A 14,953-nucleotide genomic window follows, 5' to 3' on the forward strand; every position below is an offset into this window, starting at 1 on the left:
TGTACTTTCCAAATGTACACCCTAGCTTTAAAAACACTCTTGATATGCCTCTAGGGTTATTAAAACGTTATGGACTGAAATTTTGATTTAGGTCCTCTAGTGTTTAAAGCAGCATAGATGTCCTGAAAGGATGAAAGTCACAAACAAACAGCACCTTAACATTAACTATTTTAGTGCTGAATGTTTTAGCAAGAACATTAAGCTGATGGGCTAATCACACATTTTCTGACTTGCCTCCCAGTGGACAAATGTTTTGGCAGTCCAAAAACTTCTAGCTTCCCAGTTGACAATCTCCACAATGCAGTCTCTCCCTCGGCCAATATAAACTTTTGCAGTGCACTGAAGGTGATAACTTTCAGTGTTAATGTTTGTGCTTTCCCTTAAACTAAACAATGAATACTGCAAAGGCTCTATTTACTTTTTGGGTTTTGTTAGACTTGTGGAGGTTTATCTATCCAAAGCCACTGCAGAATTGCCAATAAGGGTACTGGACAGCTGAAGAATCTAAGCACCCTATTGAGGAATTTAGGTCAAGTAGTTAGTATATGACATAAAACCCTGTTCACACTAACTAATCCCACTAGGTAACCTCCAAATGCATAGCATAGTATGTGTACTGTAGAGATTGGGGCATGGATGAGGGCTTTCTGGACAAAGCCTCAAACAGCTAAGAAATAATGAATAGATATGGCCTCTGATAAAGGGCACATGTCTACCTTTTGACAGGTCTATAACACTGCTCTACAGCCAAAATGCTTCTGAAATAAATGTAGTCAAACTTTACTAATTCTGGGTCACTGAGAACGAAAATGATGCTTAAAATTGTTGATTGGCTCTAGTTTTCAAGATCTGCTATTGGGTCAGTATATGCGACCCTGGACTTGGGAATGGCGGAGGATAAGTGAGTTATAAAGGGAAGGGATCTCAATTTAAACCAGAAATGACTAAAATACATCTTTGACTGGATCTATGAATAAATCTATGACTGGGTTTGGACAGTACTTGCTTTTTAGGCAAAACAAGGAATGATGCAATCTGAAGCTGGTATTGCGTCATACATGATATGAATTGCATCATGTTATTCCTAGAAGTCATGGATGATGCAATCGTAACGAAGCTTACATCACTCTGCTGAACAAATTGCCCTATATCAGCTCTAGAAATCATACAGTGTCATGCTCTCTTATTTGTCAGTGTTTGATTTTGCAAAGGGACACATTTCAGTTTAGCCAAAGTGAGCAGAGATGCCTCGTACTTGTGTGAACAGTGCAGCTAACTTCTGCTATGTTTGTGGTGAAGTGACTTTTGCATCACAAAAGCGCAGTATAACCACTATGGTTAAGAAAGCCTATCACCTTTATTTTGGCTGCAAAATTGGAGATCAGGACAAGAGGTGGGCCCCACACATATGCTGCAACACTTGTGCAACAAATCTTCGCCAGTGGTTGAACAGGAAAAGGAAACCTATGCCTTTTGCAGTGCCAATGATTTGGAGAGAGCCAACAAATCATACCAGCAATTGTTACTTCTGCATGGTGCCTCCAGTTGGGAAAGGTGTGTCAAAGAAGAAAAAGTGGACTGTGCATCATCCAAACATTCCATCAGCTATACGCCCAGTACCCCAAGGAGAAGGACTGCCGGTTCCTGATGCACCAGCATCATTCTCACTTGAGTCAGAAGAGGAAGAGGATGAAACTTCTGGTCCTGAGCCATCAATGTCACAGGACCCACATTTTCTCCCATCCTCCTCCTATGAACCACACCTCATAACACAAGGTGAGCTGAATGACCTTGTCAGGGATTTGGAACTACCCAAGAGTAAGGCAGAGCTGTTGGGCTCCAGACTACAGCAGTGGAATCTCCTGGCAGGTGATGTTAGGGTTTCCATGTTCCGTGACCGTCAAAAGGATCTTGTCCCATTCTTCTTCAGGGAAGGTGATCTTGTAGCCTGCAACAACATCCATGGTGTGATGGCAGCCCTCAACATCGTTCACGATCCAGAGGAATGGAGACTGTTCATTGAAGACGAGTCTTAAAGCTCTTTTACTGCATAATGGCGATGTTTTGCCATCAATTCCAGTTGGTCATGCAGTCCATATGAAGAAAACCTATGACAACATGGAACAACTTTTGAGGTGCATAAACTATGACCAACATCAGTGGCAGCTTTGTTGCGATTTGAAGGTTGTTGCTCTCTTGCTTGGTCTGTAGACTGGATAAACAAAGCACTGCTGTTTTCTCTGCGAATGGGATAGTCGTGCAAGAGATTCCCATTACATCAAGAAAGATTGGCCACTCCGACAGTCATTGGAGCCTGGGAGGAAAAGTGTTCAGCATCCACTACTTGTTGAATCAAGGAAGATTTTGTCACCACCCTTACACATCAAGCTGGGTCTGATGAAGAACTTTGTCAAGGCCATTGACAAAACACAAGCAACTTTCAAGTACCTCCGTGGAAAATTTCCAAGGTTAAGTGAAGATAAAGGAAGGGGTCTTTGTTGGTCCTCAGACTCGTGAACTTCTTCGAGATGATGCATTTGACCATGCACTGCGTGGCAAGGAAAAGACGGCATGGAAAGCCTTCCAGGTAGTGGCAATAAATTTTCTCAGAAACAACAAGGCAGACAACTACAGGTTGTTGGTGGAAAACCTCCTCAAGGCATACAAAAGCCTTGGTTGCAACATGTCACTAAAGAGACATTTTTTGCAGTCTCATCTAGATTTTTTTCCACCGAACTGCGGAGCAGTGAGTGACGAGCACGGCGAGCGATTTCACCAGGACATTGCAACAATGGAGAAACGCTATCAGGGCAAATGGAGCCCATCAATGCTTGCAGACGATTGCTGGACAGTGACAAGAGATGCTCCATTTAATGAATACAGGAGATGAGCCAAGAAGCGCCGAGTAGACATTGAATAGGACTAAACTATGTACATAATAGTTTTTTGCCTTTTGTTTCATAATAAATTCTATTTATATAACCCTTTTGCTGATTTTTAAAGTGTTACATAAACAGGACAGGTGAAATATCATCATGTAAAGCAACCATAAACACATGAAAAGACCTAGGTTTACAATTTATGATTAAAACTCTACTATCTACACAATATACATAGACATAAAATGTAAAAACTTAAATATCTTAGAAACAGTAGCCAATCAGTTGTTTTAATTGTCATTTGAATTCAGCACATCAAAATACATAATAAATAACACATTTTGTCTCTGAAGCAGACGACTTCTCAAAGATTGTAGACCAGTGATTTTTGGAGGTATCTGTCTGGATAAGTTACTGGTGTGTATCTCAATAAGCTTATACTATGCTATCTTTTGGAATGAAGAACTCCACGTTAAAAAATTATAGTTCTATTCTTGCTCTATATGAGAAAGTATTAGGGTGTTGATGAAAACACACTACTACCTCAAAAAGTGTTGAGCAAAGTCACAATTTGCAAGGTTTTTGGGTCAAGTTAGTAAGATGGAAAAACAAGCCCTTCAGACAAAATGGCCACATTAACACAAATAATTAAGAGGTCCAGAAACTGGAAGGGGATAGTACTACTACCTACCATATCAAAGCTCTGACCAGTCAAATGACTCCAAATGTTAGAACTTCTCCATACGTGCTGTTACATAGTTCAAAGGTAAAAACTGATGGCATCTCTTTTGGGCGTGTTCTAGAAACCCAACATGCATGCTAAATGAAGAAACGTTCATCACTACTAAAAGGCAATGGTAACAAGATTAAGAAGGGAAACATGCAGTGGAGGAGTTATTAAGTATCAGGAAGCACCTAAATTATAATGCTACAAGCTTCACTACTACTAATGGCAATCTGCTTCACCCTGACTGGCAATTATGCAGTGCCTTTGGATAGATAAACCTTCACAAGTCTAACAAAACATGAAAATGAATAATAGAGCCTTTGCAGTATTCATTGTTTAAGTTTAAGGTAAAGCACAAAAATTAATATTCAAAGTTTATATTGGCAGAGGAAGAGACTGCATTGTGGAGGCTGTCAAGGGGGAAGCTAGACGTTTTCGTAGCTGGTAAGGGACTCCAAACACTTGGCCAGTGGGAGGCAGATCAGGAACTGTGATAAGCACATCAACTCTATTTTCTTGCTTAAGCATTCAGCACTGAAATAGCATGTCCATAATGCATACTATTCCTTTGCTCACACACTTGTTCTTAACAGTACTTTAGGTTGCTCTTGTGATCAAGACTCTAAAACTGAAGATACAGGTCTGTTGCATCTTACGCTGGTGTTACTTCCGCAGTCAGAGCGTAAAGCGAAACTCGCGTATAGTCAAAATTACATTGAGTGTAATGGCGGGTGGAATCACCCACACTACAGGTACAGTATTAAAATTGTTATTTTTCTCTTTTTAATTTGTTTTTGCCGATTGCATAAAGCTGAAATCGCGCATGTTAAATGCGCGTAAGATGTGACAGACCTGTATTCAGACTTAGTTGCATTAGATTATTTACAACAAAGCTTTCACTTTATATCTCCTCAATCTTTCAGGTTGGAAAGGACGACAAGGATTTTTGGGCATTTAGTCTTTCGGCTTCCAGACAAATTAACTGCCATCTCAACACAGGTGAGAGATGTGGTGGCAAGAGAAGACTGGCAGGCAATAGAATTTATATGAGCTGCTGACACATTAGTGCGCATTTGGGGGTGGTCTTAGTCCTTTTTGTACTGTTACTGTCTGTGCCATTGAATGCATATATTCAAATGGTTTTAAAGCTCAGCAGGATTATCCTTGAGTGGAGATACAAAAGACAACGGCAAACTATCCCCACAAAGGTACTGGGCTGTTAATTCTTAAAAAGAGAAGCTGCCTCTCCAAAGCTGAGCTATTACTTCTGCATCCCTTCCTTGAATTTTATCTATTCTTCATTCATGCTCCCAAACCCTTTGTTTCTGCCTTTCTAGGCTTTGGCCAAGATATTTTCTACTACACTCCCCACAAAGGCAGAACAGAGCTATCCTTAGAAAGGCACCCTCAGAGCCATTTGTTGCTGCTCTTTCAGATGGCTTGAGATGACCCTGGTGACCAACATGAACCACATCTTCTCCCTATAGGTGCAGAGTGCTGTCTCCACATCATTCAGTCCAGTGTGCATGGCAAGCAAAAAACGAATTTAGCTCTTAACTGAGGTGCTTTTGGTAAACCAAGTCCGTCTACTTGTGCCTTACTTACTCCTATTTTGGAACGCCTCTGGTTCCTCCCCCCCTTGTGACACCTTCACACAGAATTATGTGCACTCTGCTCCTTCTGAACAAGCAATTTACATGCAGTAGTCTCTACCTGTCTAAACAGTTGAAATCCTAGTCACTTTTTCTTCCTCAGGGCCCAGCAGGAGCAACACTAATCTAAAGCAACACTGCTGCTTGGGACAAGGCAGGAAAGGGTAATCTCATCATCTCCACTTTCTCCTCAAGCACCACTGCTCCAACATTAGTCTTATTATGACACAGAAGGAGCCGAGAAATTTACCAGAACAGCCTTACTCTTTGTTTTTTTACCAATACAATCAGGTTCAGCTGCTTAGAGTCATCTACTTGCCTTGACAGTATAAATATGCAAAAAAATTCAAGGCACATTAATTGCATCACTGCACACCTCCCAAATCCATTTAAATTCTTACACCGAGAGGTACTTTACCACAGCAGTTACAGGCTGGAGGGAACCTCAACAGGTCATCGAGTTCAGCCACCTGTGCTGAGGCAGGACCAAGTAAACCTCCACTATTCCTCACAGGTGTTTATCCAACCTGTTTTTAAAAGCCTCCAATGGTGGGAATTCCACAACCTCCTTTGGAAGATGATTCCAGAGTTTAGCTATCCTTACAGTTACGAAGTTTTTCCTAATATCTAATCTACATCTCCCTTGCTGCAGATTAAGCCTGTTACTTCTTGTCCTACCTTCAGTGGACATGGAGAACAATTAATCATTGTCCTCTTTATAACCGTCCCTAAAATATTTGAAGGCTGTATCAGGTCCCCCCTAAGTCTTATTTTATGAGGACAAAACATGCCCAGTTTTATTTAACCTTTTTTCATAGGTCAGTTTTTCTAAACCTTTTATTTTTTGTTGCTCTCCTCTGGACTCTCTCCAATTTATCTATATCTTTCTTAAAGAAAGTACTGCCCCCCTACTGGACAGTACTCCAGCTGAAGCCTCACTAGTGCCAAGTAAAACCAGACAAGTACCCCCCTCCCACTCCCCACACACCTTATTTACAACATTCCTGTTAATACATCCCAGAATGATATCAGCCTTTCACACAACTGCATCACATTGTTGACTCATTCAATTTGTGATCCACTGTAACCTCCAGATCTTTTCCCACAGTACTATTTCTACCCAATTATTCCCCACATTTTGTAATTGTGCTTTTAATTTTTTCTTAATTGTGGTACTTGGCACTTGTCTTTACCAAATTTCATCTTGTTATTTCAGATCAATTCTTTAATTTGTCAAGGTCATTTTGAATTCTAATCCTATCCTCAAAGTGCAATCACCCCCGTTTGGTGTCATCTGCAAAATTTTATATGCATACTCGCCACTCCATTATCCAAGTCATTAACTGAAATACCAACTAGCACTTGTACCAGACCCAGGACTAGGTATAACCTCCCTGTCGGACAACAAACCATTGATAACTACTCTGGGTATGGTCTTTCAGTTATGCATCCATCTTAAAGTAATTTCCTCTAGACCACATTTCCCTAGCTTCATGATGAGAATGTCCTGTGGGACTGTCAAAAGCCTTACTAAAAATAAAGATATATCACATCTACTGCTCTCCCCCCACTCACAATCTACTGGGTAGTTAACCCTGTCAAAAAATTAGGTTGATTTGGCACAATTTGTTCTTGATACATCCATGCTGGCTATTTCTTATAACCCTATCCTCAAGGTGCATACAAATTGACTTAAATAATTTGTCCCAGTATTTTTCCAGGTATTGACATTAAGCTGATTGGCCCAGGTCCTCTTTGTTCCCCTTTTAAAGATAGGTGTTATGTTTGCCTGTCTCCAGTCTTATAGAGGACAGGTAAGGTCCCAAGAGTTCTCAAAGATAATTGCTAAAGGTTCCACAATTGCTTCAGCTAGCTTCTTAAGTACCTGAGGATGAATTTCCTTAAGCCCTGCTAACCTGAATATATTGAACGCGTAATATTTTCTTTAACTTGTTCTTTCCCTATTTTGGCTTGAGTTCCTTCCCCCATGTTAATATTAATTGCGTTGGCTATCTGGTTACCATTAACCTTTTTAGTGAAGATTGAAGCAAAATAGGCATTAACATTTCTGCCTTCTTGATGTCATCAGTTATTAGCTCTCCTTCCTCACTATATAGACGTACACATAGAGGAACTACACTTTCCTTCATCTTTCTTTTGCTCCTAGTGTATTTAAAGAATCTCTTATTGCCTTTTTAAGTCTCTTGCTAAGTGTAACTCATTTCATGTTTTAGCTTCTCTGATTGTCCCTACCCACTTGTCAATAAAAAGGGAAGAACTAAAGATCTATGCTTACCACATCCATAAGAGAATTTGATTTCCCTGCATCTACAGAGATTTCACACCCACTTCTAGAAAAAAAAAAAACCCACGAGTTCCACATTTTAAAAAGGCAAACTGATGGGATGAATTGTGTCTAAGAGCAACCTGACTTTATAGTTTGTTATGCAGCTTTATTAAGAGCTCTCATTAATGGTTAAGTGCATTTTCAAAATGAAACTACAGCTCTGTGCCTAAGTAAGTCAGCATTTGAATTAAAAGCAAAGTTTGGGAGAAATTTTAAAGACTAGACTCATGAGAGCACTAAATTTGAAGTAGCATTAAAAAAGCCTCAGAAGTTGAACTGTTTTGTATATGGCATTTGGCAAAGATGAATCATTCCAAAGTCCTGATACAGGAATGTGTAGTACAAGAATACCTTAAGTTGTTAAATGTAAAGAAACTTAATAAGGTAAGAAGCTACTGCAAACAGATATCTAGAGGGCAATAAAAGCTATATTGTTTCTTTAGCTTACATTTCATTTACTTCTGTGACATTACAGCAGAGATTTTGGCACTAGATTCGGGTCAAACGTTTTATAGTTTGTTACTAAACATTCTGGAGAAATGTGAACCCTCCCCCAGCCACAGCATTTGAATTCACCCACCACTTTAGCCACTATTATTCACTGAAGACTTGAGACTACATCATAGGTTCTGAAGGAACAGAAAAACAGAACTGCTTTCATGTTTCCCATGGTCTTGTGCTTCTCACTTAACCAGAGCATGCAATGAGAGATCTTCAAAATAAGATTTAGTGATCAGAAATGCATATTCAAGAGTTTCCATTTTCAAACAGTTTAGATAATAATGCAAATACACTGCCTTTTAAGAAGTTTAATCAGTAACTGACAAGACAAGAGGACAGATTTGAGACCGTCTAGTCACCAAAAAAATTGTTTTGAGATTTGTCAGGTTTTTTACTAGATCACTAATAAAAGGAAAATATCTTAACTGAAGCTTTTCTAAGACACTCAATCTACAGCCTTAGCTCCAGAGGACAAGACAGAACTACTTCTCTTAAAGGTTTGGGCCTTCAGGGCCAGGGCCAGTTCTGGCTTTTTGGCCGCCCCAAGCAAAAAAAAAAAAAACTTAAGGAGTTAAGATGCTAGAACAGGGGTGGGCAAACTTTTTGGCCTGAGGGCCACATCGGGGTTCCAAAACTGTATGGAGGGCTGGGTAGAGAAGGCTGTGCCTCCCCAAACAGGCTGGCACCCTCCCCCTATCCGCCCCTCCCACTTCCCGCCACCTGACTGTCCCCCTCAGAATCCCCCACCCATCCAACCCCTCCTACTCCTTGTCCCCTGACTGCCCCCTTCCATGACCCCCTGCCCCTAACTGCCCCACCGGGACCCCACCCCCTAGCCAACCCCCCCTGCTCACTGTCCCCTAACTGCCCCCACCCCTATCCACACCCCCATCCCCTGACCACCCCATCCACTTGCTCCCTGACTGCCTCCCGGAACCTCCTGCCCCTTACCCCAACCCCCCCCCCCCCCCCGCTCCCCACCCCATAACCATGCTGCTCAGAGCAGCATGTCTGGCAGCCGCGCCGCCTGGCCGGAGCCAGCCACGCCGCTGTGCTGCCTGGCAGGAGCTCGCAGCCCCGCCACCCAGAGCGCTGGTGGCACAGCGAGCGGAGGCTGCGGGGGTGGGGGAGGACAGCAGGGGAGGGGCTGGGGGCTAGTCTCTCTGGCCGGGAGCTCAAAGGCTGGGCAGGACAGTCCCGCGGGCCACCGTAGTTTGCCCACCTCTATGCTAGAATGAGAAACTTGCACACGTGTATCTTTGGAGAAAGGCCCCTTGCAGTATTATGCTAGTGTATGGACACCTGTAAGCAAATGACTAGAAATTAGTGTTTAAACTAAAAATTTTCTATTATTCAAACAGAAGTGCAGAGAACAAACAACGTAACTGGATGAATTTTTGGGACTTTAACACACTGATATATTTATCAAAACATACCAATGAAGTGACAATTCATAAGAGACTAACATGATTAGTGAGTACAATGTTCCTATCAGAAGACAAACACCAGGATATATTTCAAAACAGATTTTAGTATTGTTTTCTTGCATTGTGCGTTTGAAGTCAAACCAGAGATACTATTCTTTTGCATATTACAAGTTGTAATATATGCAAAGCAGCTTTCTATCAAACACTGTTACTCTGTTCAGTGCATGTTAAGGTTCAGTGTTAAAATGAAAATCCTCAGATGGATGATGATTCCATGTGAAAAGCCTTTTTTGGGATTATGCAAAAAGGACAAGTTTAATTTATAGGGAAGCGCTTGGAAAGCAGCTTCAATTACACTGCTCTACAGCCAAAATGCTTCTGAAATAAATGTAGTCAAACTTTACTAATTCTGGGTCACTGAGAACGAAAATGTTGCTTAAAATTGTTGATTGGCTCTAGTTTTCAAGATATACTATTGGTTCAGTATATACGACCCTGGACTTGGGAATGGCGGAGGATAAGTGAGTTATAAAGGGAAGGGATCTCAATTTAAACCAGAAATGACTAAAATACATCTGACTGGATCTATGAATAAATCTATGACTGGGTTTGGACAGTACTTGCTTTTTAGGCAAAACAAGGAATGATGCAATCTGAAGCTGGTATTGAGTCATACATGATATGAATTGCATCATGTTATTCCTAGAAGTCATGGATGATGCAATCATAACGAAGCTTACATCACTCTGAACAAATTGCCCTATATCAGCTCTAGAAATCATACAGTGTCATGCTCTCTTATTTGTCAGTGTTTGATTTTGCAAAGGGACACATTTCTGTTTAGCCAAAGTGAGCAGAGATGCCTCGTACTTGTGTGAACAGTGCAGATAACTTCTGCTATGTTTGTGGTGAAGTGACTTTTGCATCACAAAAGCGCAGTATAACCACTATGGTTAAGAAAGCCTATCACCTTTATTTTGGCTGCAAAATTGGAGATCAGGACAAGAGGTGGGCCCCACACATATGCTGCAACACTTGTGCAACAAATCTTCGCCGGTGGTTGAACAGGAAAAGGAAATCTATGCCTTTTGCAGTGCCAATGATTTGGAGAGAGCCAACAGATCATACCAGCAATTGTTACTTCTGCCTGGTGCCTCCAGTTGGGAAAGGTGTGTCAAAGAAGAAAAAGTGGACTTTGCATTATCCAAACATTCCATCAGCTATACGCCCAGTACCCCAAGGAGAAGGACTGCCGGTTCCTGATGCACCAGAATCACTCTCACTTGAGTCAGACAAGGAAGAGGATGAAACTTCTGGTCCTGAACCATCAATGTCACAGGACCCACATTTTCTCCCATCCTCCTCCTCTGAACCACACCTCATAACACAAGGTGAACTGATTGACCTTGTCAGGGATTTGGAACTACCCAAGAGTAAGGCAGAGCTGTTGGGCTCCATACTACAGCAGTGGAATCTCCTGGCAGGTGATGTTAGGGTTTCCATGTTCCGTGACCGTCAAAAGGATCTTGTCCCATTCTTCTTCATGGAAGGTGATCTTGTAGCCTGCAACAACGTTGATGGTGTGATGGCAGCCCTCAACATCGTTCACGATCCAGAGGAGTGGAGACTGTTCATTGATTCATCGAAGACGAGTTTTAAAGCTGTTTTACTGCATAATGGCGATGTTTTGCCATCAATTCCAGTTGGTCATGCAGTCCATATGAAGGAAACCTATGACAACATGGAACAACTTTTGAGGTGCATAAACTATGACCAACATCAGTGGCAGCTTTGTGGCGATTTGAAGGTTGTTGCTCTCTTGCTTGGTCTGCAGACTGGATACACAAAGTACTGCTGTTTTCTCTGCGAATGGGATAGTCGTGCAAGAGATTCCCACTACATCAAGAAAGATTGGCCACTCCGACAGTCATTGGAGCCTGGGAGGAAAAGTGTTCAGCATCCACTACTTGTTGAATCAAGGAAGATTTTGTTACCACCCTTACACATCAAGCTGGGTCTGATGAAGAACTTTGTCAAGACCACTGACAAAACACAAGCAGCTTTCAAGTACCTCCATGGAAAATTTCCAAGGTTAAGTGAAGCTAAGATAAAGGAAGGTGTCTTTGTTGGTCTTCAGATTAGTGAACTTCAAGATGATGCATCACTAGAGACATTTTTTGCACTCTCATCTAGATTTTTTTCCACCGAACTGCGGAGCAGTGAGCGACGAGCGATTTCACCAGGACATTGCAACAATGGAGAAACGCTATCAGGGCAAATGGAGCCCATCAATGCTTGCAGACTATTGCTGAATAGTGACAAGAGATGCTCCATTTAATGAATACAAGAGACAAGCCAAGAAGCACCGAGTAGACATTGAATAGGACTAAACTATGTACATAATAGTTTTTTGCCTTTTGTTTAATAATACATTTTATTTATATAACCCTTTTGCTGATTTTTAAAGTGTTACATAAACAGGACAGGTGAAATATCATGTAAAGCAACCATAAACATATGAAAAGACCTAGGTTTACAATTTATGATTAAAACTATCTACACAATAGACAGACATAAAATGTAAAAACTTAAATATCTTAGAAACAGTAGCCAGTTGTTTTAATTGTCATATTTGAATTCAGCACATCAAAATACATAAATAGCACATTTTATCTCTGAAGCAGACTTCTCAAAAATTGTAGACCAGTGTTACCTAAAGATACTTACTGTTTTCTATGGTTGGATCATATGAATCAACAAACTGGCCTTCCACAAACTGAATAGTCAATGAAGATTTCCCTATAAAGGAAGCAAAAAAAAAATTCATTTAAATCCAAATTTAAATGCCACTGTACAGAAACATACTCCAATGAGTTAATTAAGCCATTAGAGCGAGAGTCTGCCACCAGGTACAAAGTGATATTACAATAATCAAATTTTCATGTGTTTTATGAAATAAGCGTACAAACCTGTGATGGCTTAAACCCTAGCTACAGTTGGCTACTGAACCCGGTTACTGAAAGTACCAGTTCAATAGCCTGTTCTCAATCAGTACCAAAAATGATGCAAGAACTAGCACAGACAGGTCTGACAAGCTATTTTCAGCAAGGGTTCTGTTTCCTAGCATAGTCAGAGTACCCACTCCAGTTTATAGTATAGGAAACCAATTTCTATTCCAAGTGATGTTGATTAACATGTACTGTGATGTAAGTACCCACAAGACAAAGTGGCATTTTCATATTTGATTATAAAGACAAGCGCTATGCAAGAGAGAACAGGAACTTTACATTAAGAAAAAAGGGAAGGGAGCAAGATGCTAAATAATGGCAATAATGAAAATCATTGCAGTGTCAGGATTAAAAAAAAACTGTTCCACACAAAAGTTTAAGGGCAAAGTCACTCACCTGATCTACGCAGGCATTCTATCACCTATACAGTATTGGGAGTGGTGAACAGTTACGTTTACCAGTTTGGAACACTAGAGAATGGCTGTGCCAAATCATATTATGACATTTTTATTAAAAGGCATTCATCCAATCTGTAGTAGTTTAAAGACTAAAACCACTATACTATACTATACTATAGTTAAAACTCTTAATTGTTTCACTAAGAGACATTTAACCCTCTGCCCTCATCAGAAATAAGTTAAGATGACTTTAGGATCCAAATTTGACTTTCAAGTCATATCAGTGAGAAACTTAGAATTTCACATTCCATTAACCTCGATTAAGAGCAGCTTGTCTCCACATCTTTCATTATTAATCCAGGGGCCTGTAATTTAAAAACAGTTATATGTCCAGCCCTTATGGTTCTGCAAAATTATACTGTTAAACTGATGCAAGAATGTCTGCCCAATTCTGAAAACAGTTTGAAATCAGTGAGAAGTATGAACTGCCTTATTCATTTCAATAGTATGACAAAGACTAAGGATACATTTAACATCCTGCTCACATTTAACTGGTTTTAAAAGTCATGGTTCAGCAATAAAGCTCAGTGGCAAGTAATTCAATTTGTGTCTACCCAGCAACTTTTCTGTCATCACAACCATATTTGTGTGCTTACACCTTCAGAAGACAAGCATACAGAGCACAATGAGGGGCAGTGCACCCCAGTATGTCCTACTTCAAAGAGCTGGGAAGGAGAACTGGCCAACCAATTTCACACAAATAACTGGGGTCCAGGATGCACTGCAAAAAAGTGTGCGCTCAACCACATTATAGGAAGACAAATGAGCCAGACTAGGCCTCTGACAGGGGTGAATCACTGTTGGCCGCTACAGTAAGCCATATGACATTGACAAGCAATATCCAGAGAGTTTCTGCACTACAGAAGTTGAAGAAGCATTTGACAATTTGTCCCAATCACTCCTTGTTCCCTGTAAGACTGCCACAAAAGTTGGAGGGCAGCATTCATAATTGGCAGGGAATAGCGTGCAACAATTATTAGAGGGGCCAGGTTCACATTCTGTGCTGCACCTACTTCCCTCAAGTGTTAGAAAAGTTCTAGTATCACACTAAGGAGCTGACAGAAAACTGCACCAATGGAGGTTTATTTATTTTTTTAAATTTCAATCTAATAGTATATATATTTATCAAGTCTACTTAAAAATGCAAGCTAAAGTCTTTTCATGGGCAAGACAAAATTTCCTATTCAACAGCTAATCCTTCCTAAAGCTGTGAAGAAAATCCTGATTCTTACACAGTTTAAGTATTAGAACAGTCAACTCTTACATGGGAGGGGCACCGTGATCTCAGGTCTTGCAAATTAAAGCCTTGCAAATACACAATTAGACAAGTGACTTCATTTTAATTTAGTCTGACAAAATTCAGCTTTTGAAGTGATTCACATGGTCACAATTTAAGATGAAACTTGGGCAACTACTGAAGATTGGACTTGTTTTGTCCAGTTACGTCTTAACTAGAGGTTAAGGGATTTTGCTAATTGCTCATATTAACCAGGATTCTCAAGCTCTCAGGATTCTGAGCAATATTTTCCCCAGCATTAATTTCCATGCACCACAACATGCTTCTTTTCAGAGATTACTGGATGTTGCCTGATTTGATAAGGGCTGTTTTAGAAAGGCACAACATATGTTCTCCCATCCCCAGGCCCAAGTTTATCACCTCAGCCCTACCAGAACCAGGTGTTCGAGCAGTGCAGCGTGCTACAAGATGTATCATTTACTGGGAAGCCTGGTCATCTGGTTACAGACTCTGCATGATGTTTTGTTTCACCATCACACAATCTGTGAGATTTAGACAGTACTTTTAAGCAGAGAGATGGCCATCATTTTGTTATTGTGAAGCAAGCATTTGGAAGCACCGTTGAACTTACTGCACCATTTCCAATGCAGTGACTCCTCTACATGCAGGAATTTGCCAGATCCTATTTCAACATTATATTTACCAACACTCTACAAC

General features: G+C 40.7%; 1 protein-coding gene across 2 annotated transcripts in view; it reads right to left on the bottom strand.

Annotated features, from left to right (window-relative positions):
- The window catches only part of RHEB (Ras homolog, mTORC1 binding), a 62,847-nt gene that overhangs the window by 33,654 nt on the left and 14,240 nt on the right, over window positions 1–14,953 (bottom strand). For both annotated transcript variants that reach the window (XM_005297167.5, XM_042859330.2), the window contains exon 2: window positions 12,261–12,332. In XM_005297167.5, coding sequence (XP_005297224.1) covers window positions 12,261–12,332 — 72 coding nt within the window. The remainder of the gene's footprint in view (window positions 1–12,260; window positions 12,333–14,953) is intronic.

The sequence above is a fragment of the Chrysemys picta genome, chromosome 2, assembly GCF_011386835.1.
Source record: "Chrysemys picta bellii isolate R12L10 chromosome 2, ASM1138683v2, whole genome shotgun sequence".
Taxonomy (NCBI): domain Eukaryota; kingdom Metazoa; phylum Chordata; order Testudines; family Emydidae; genus Chrysemys; species Chrysemys picta.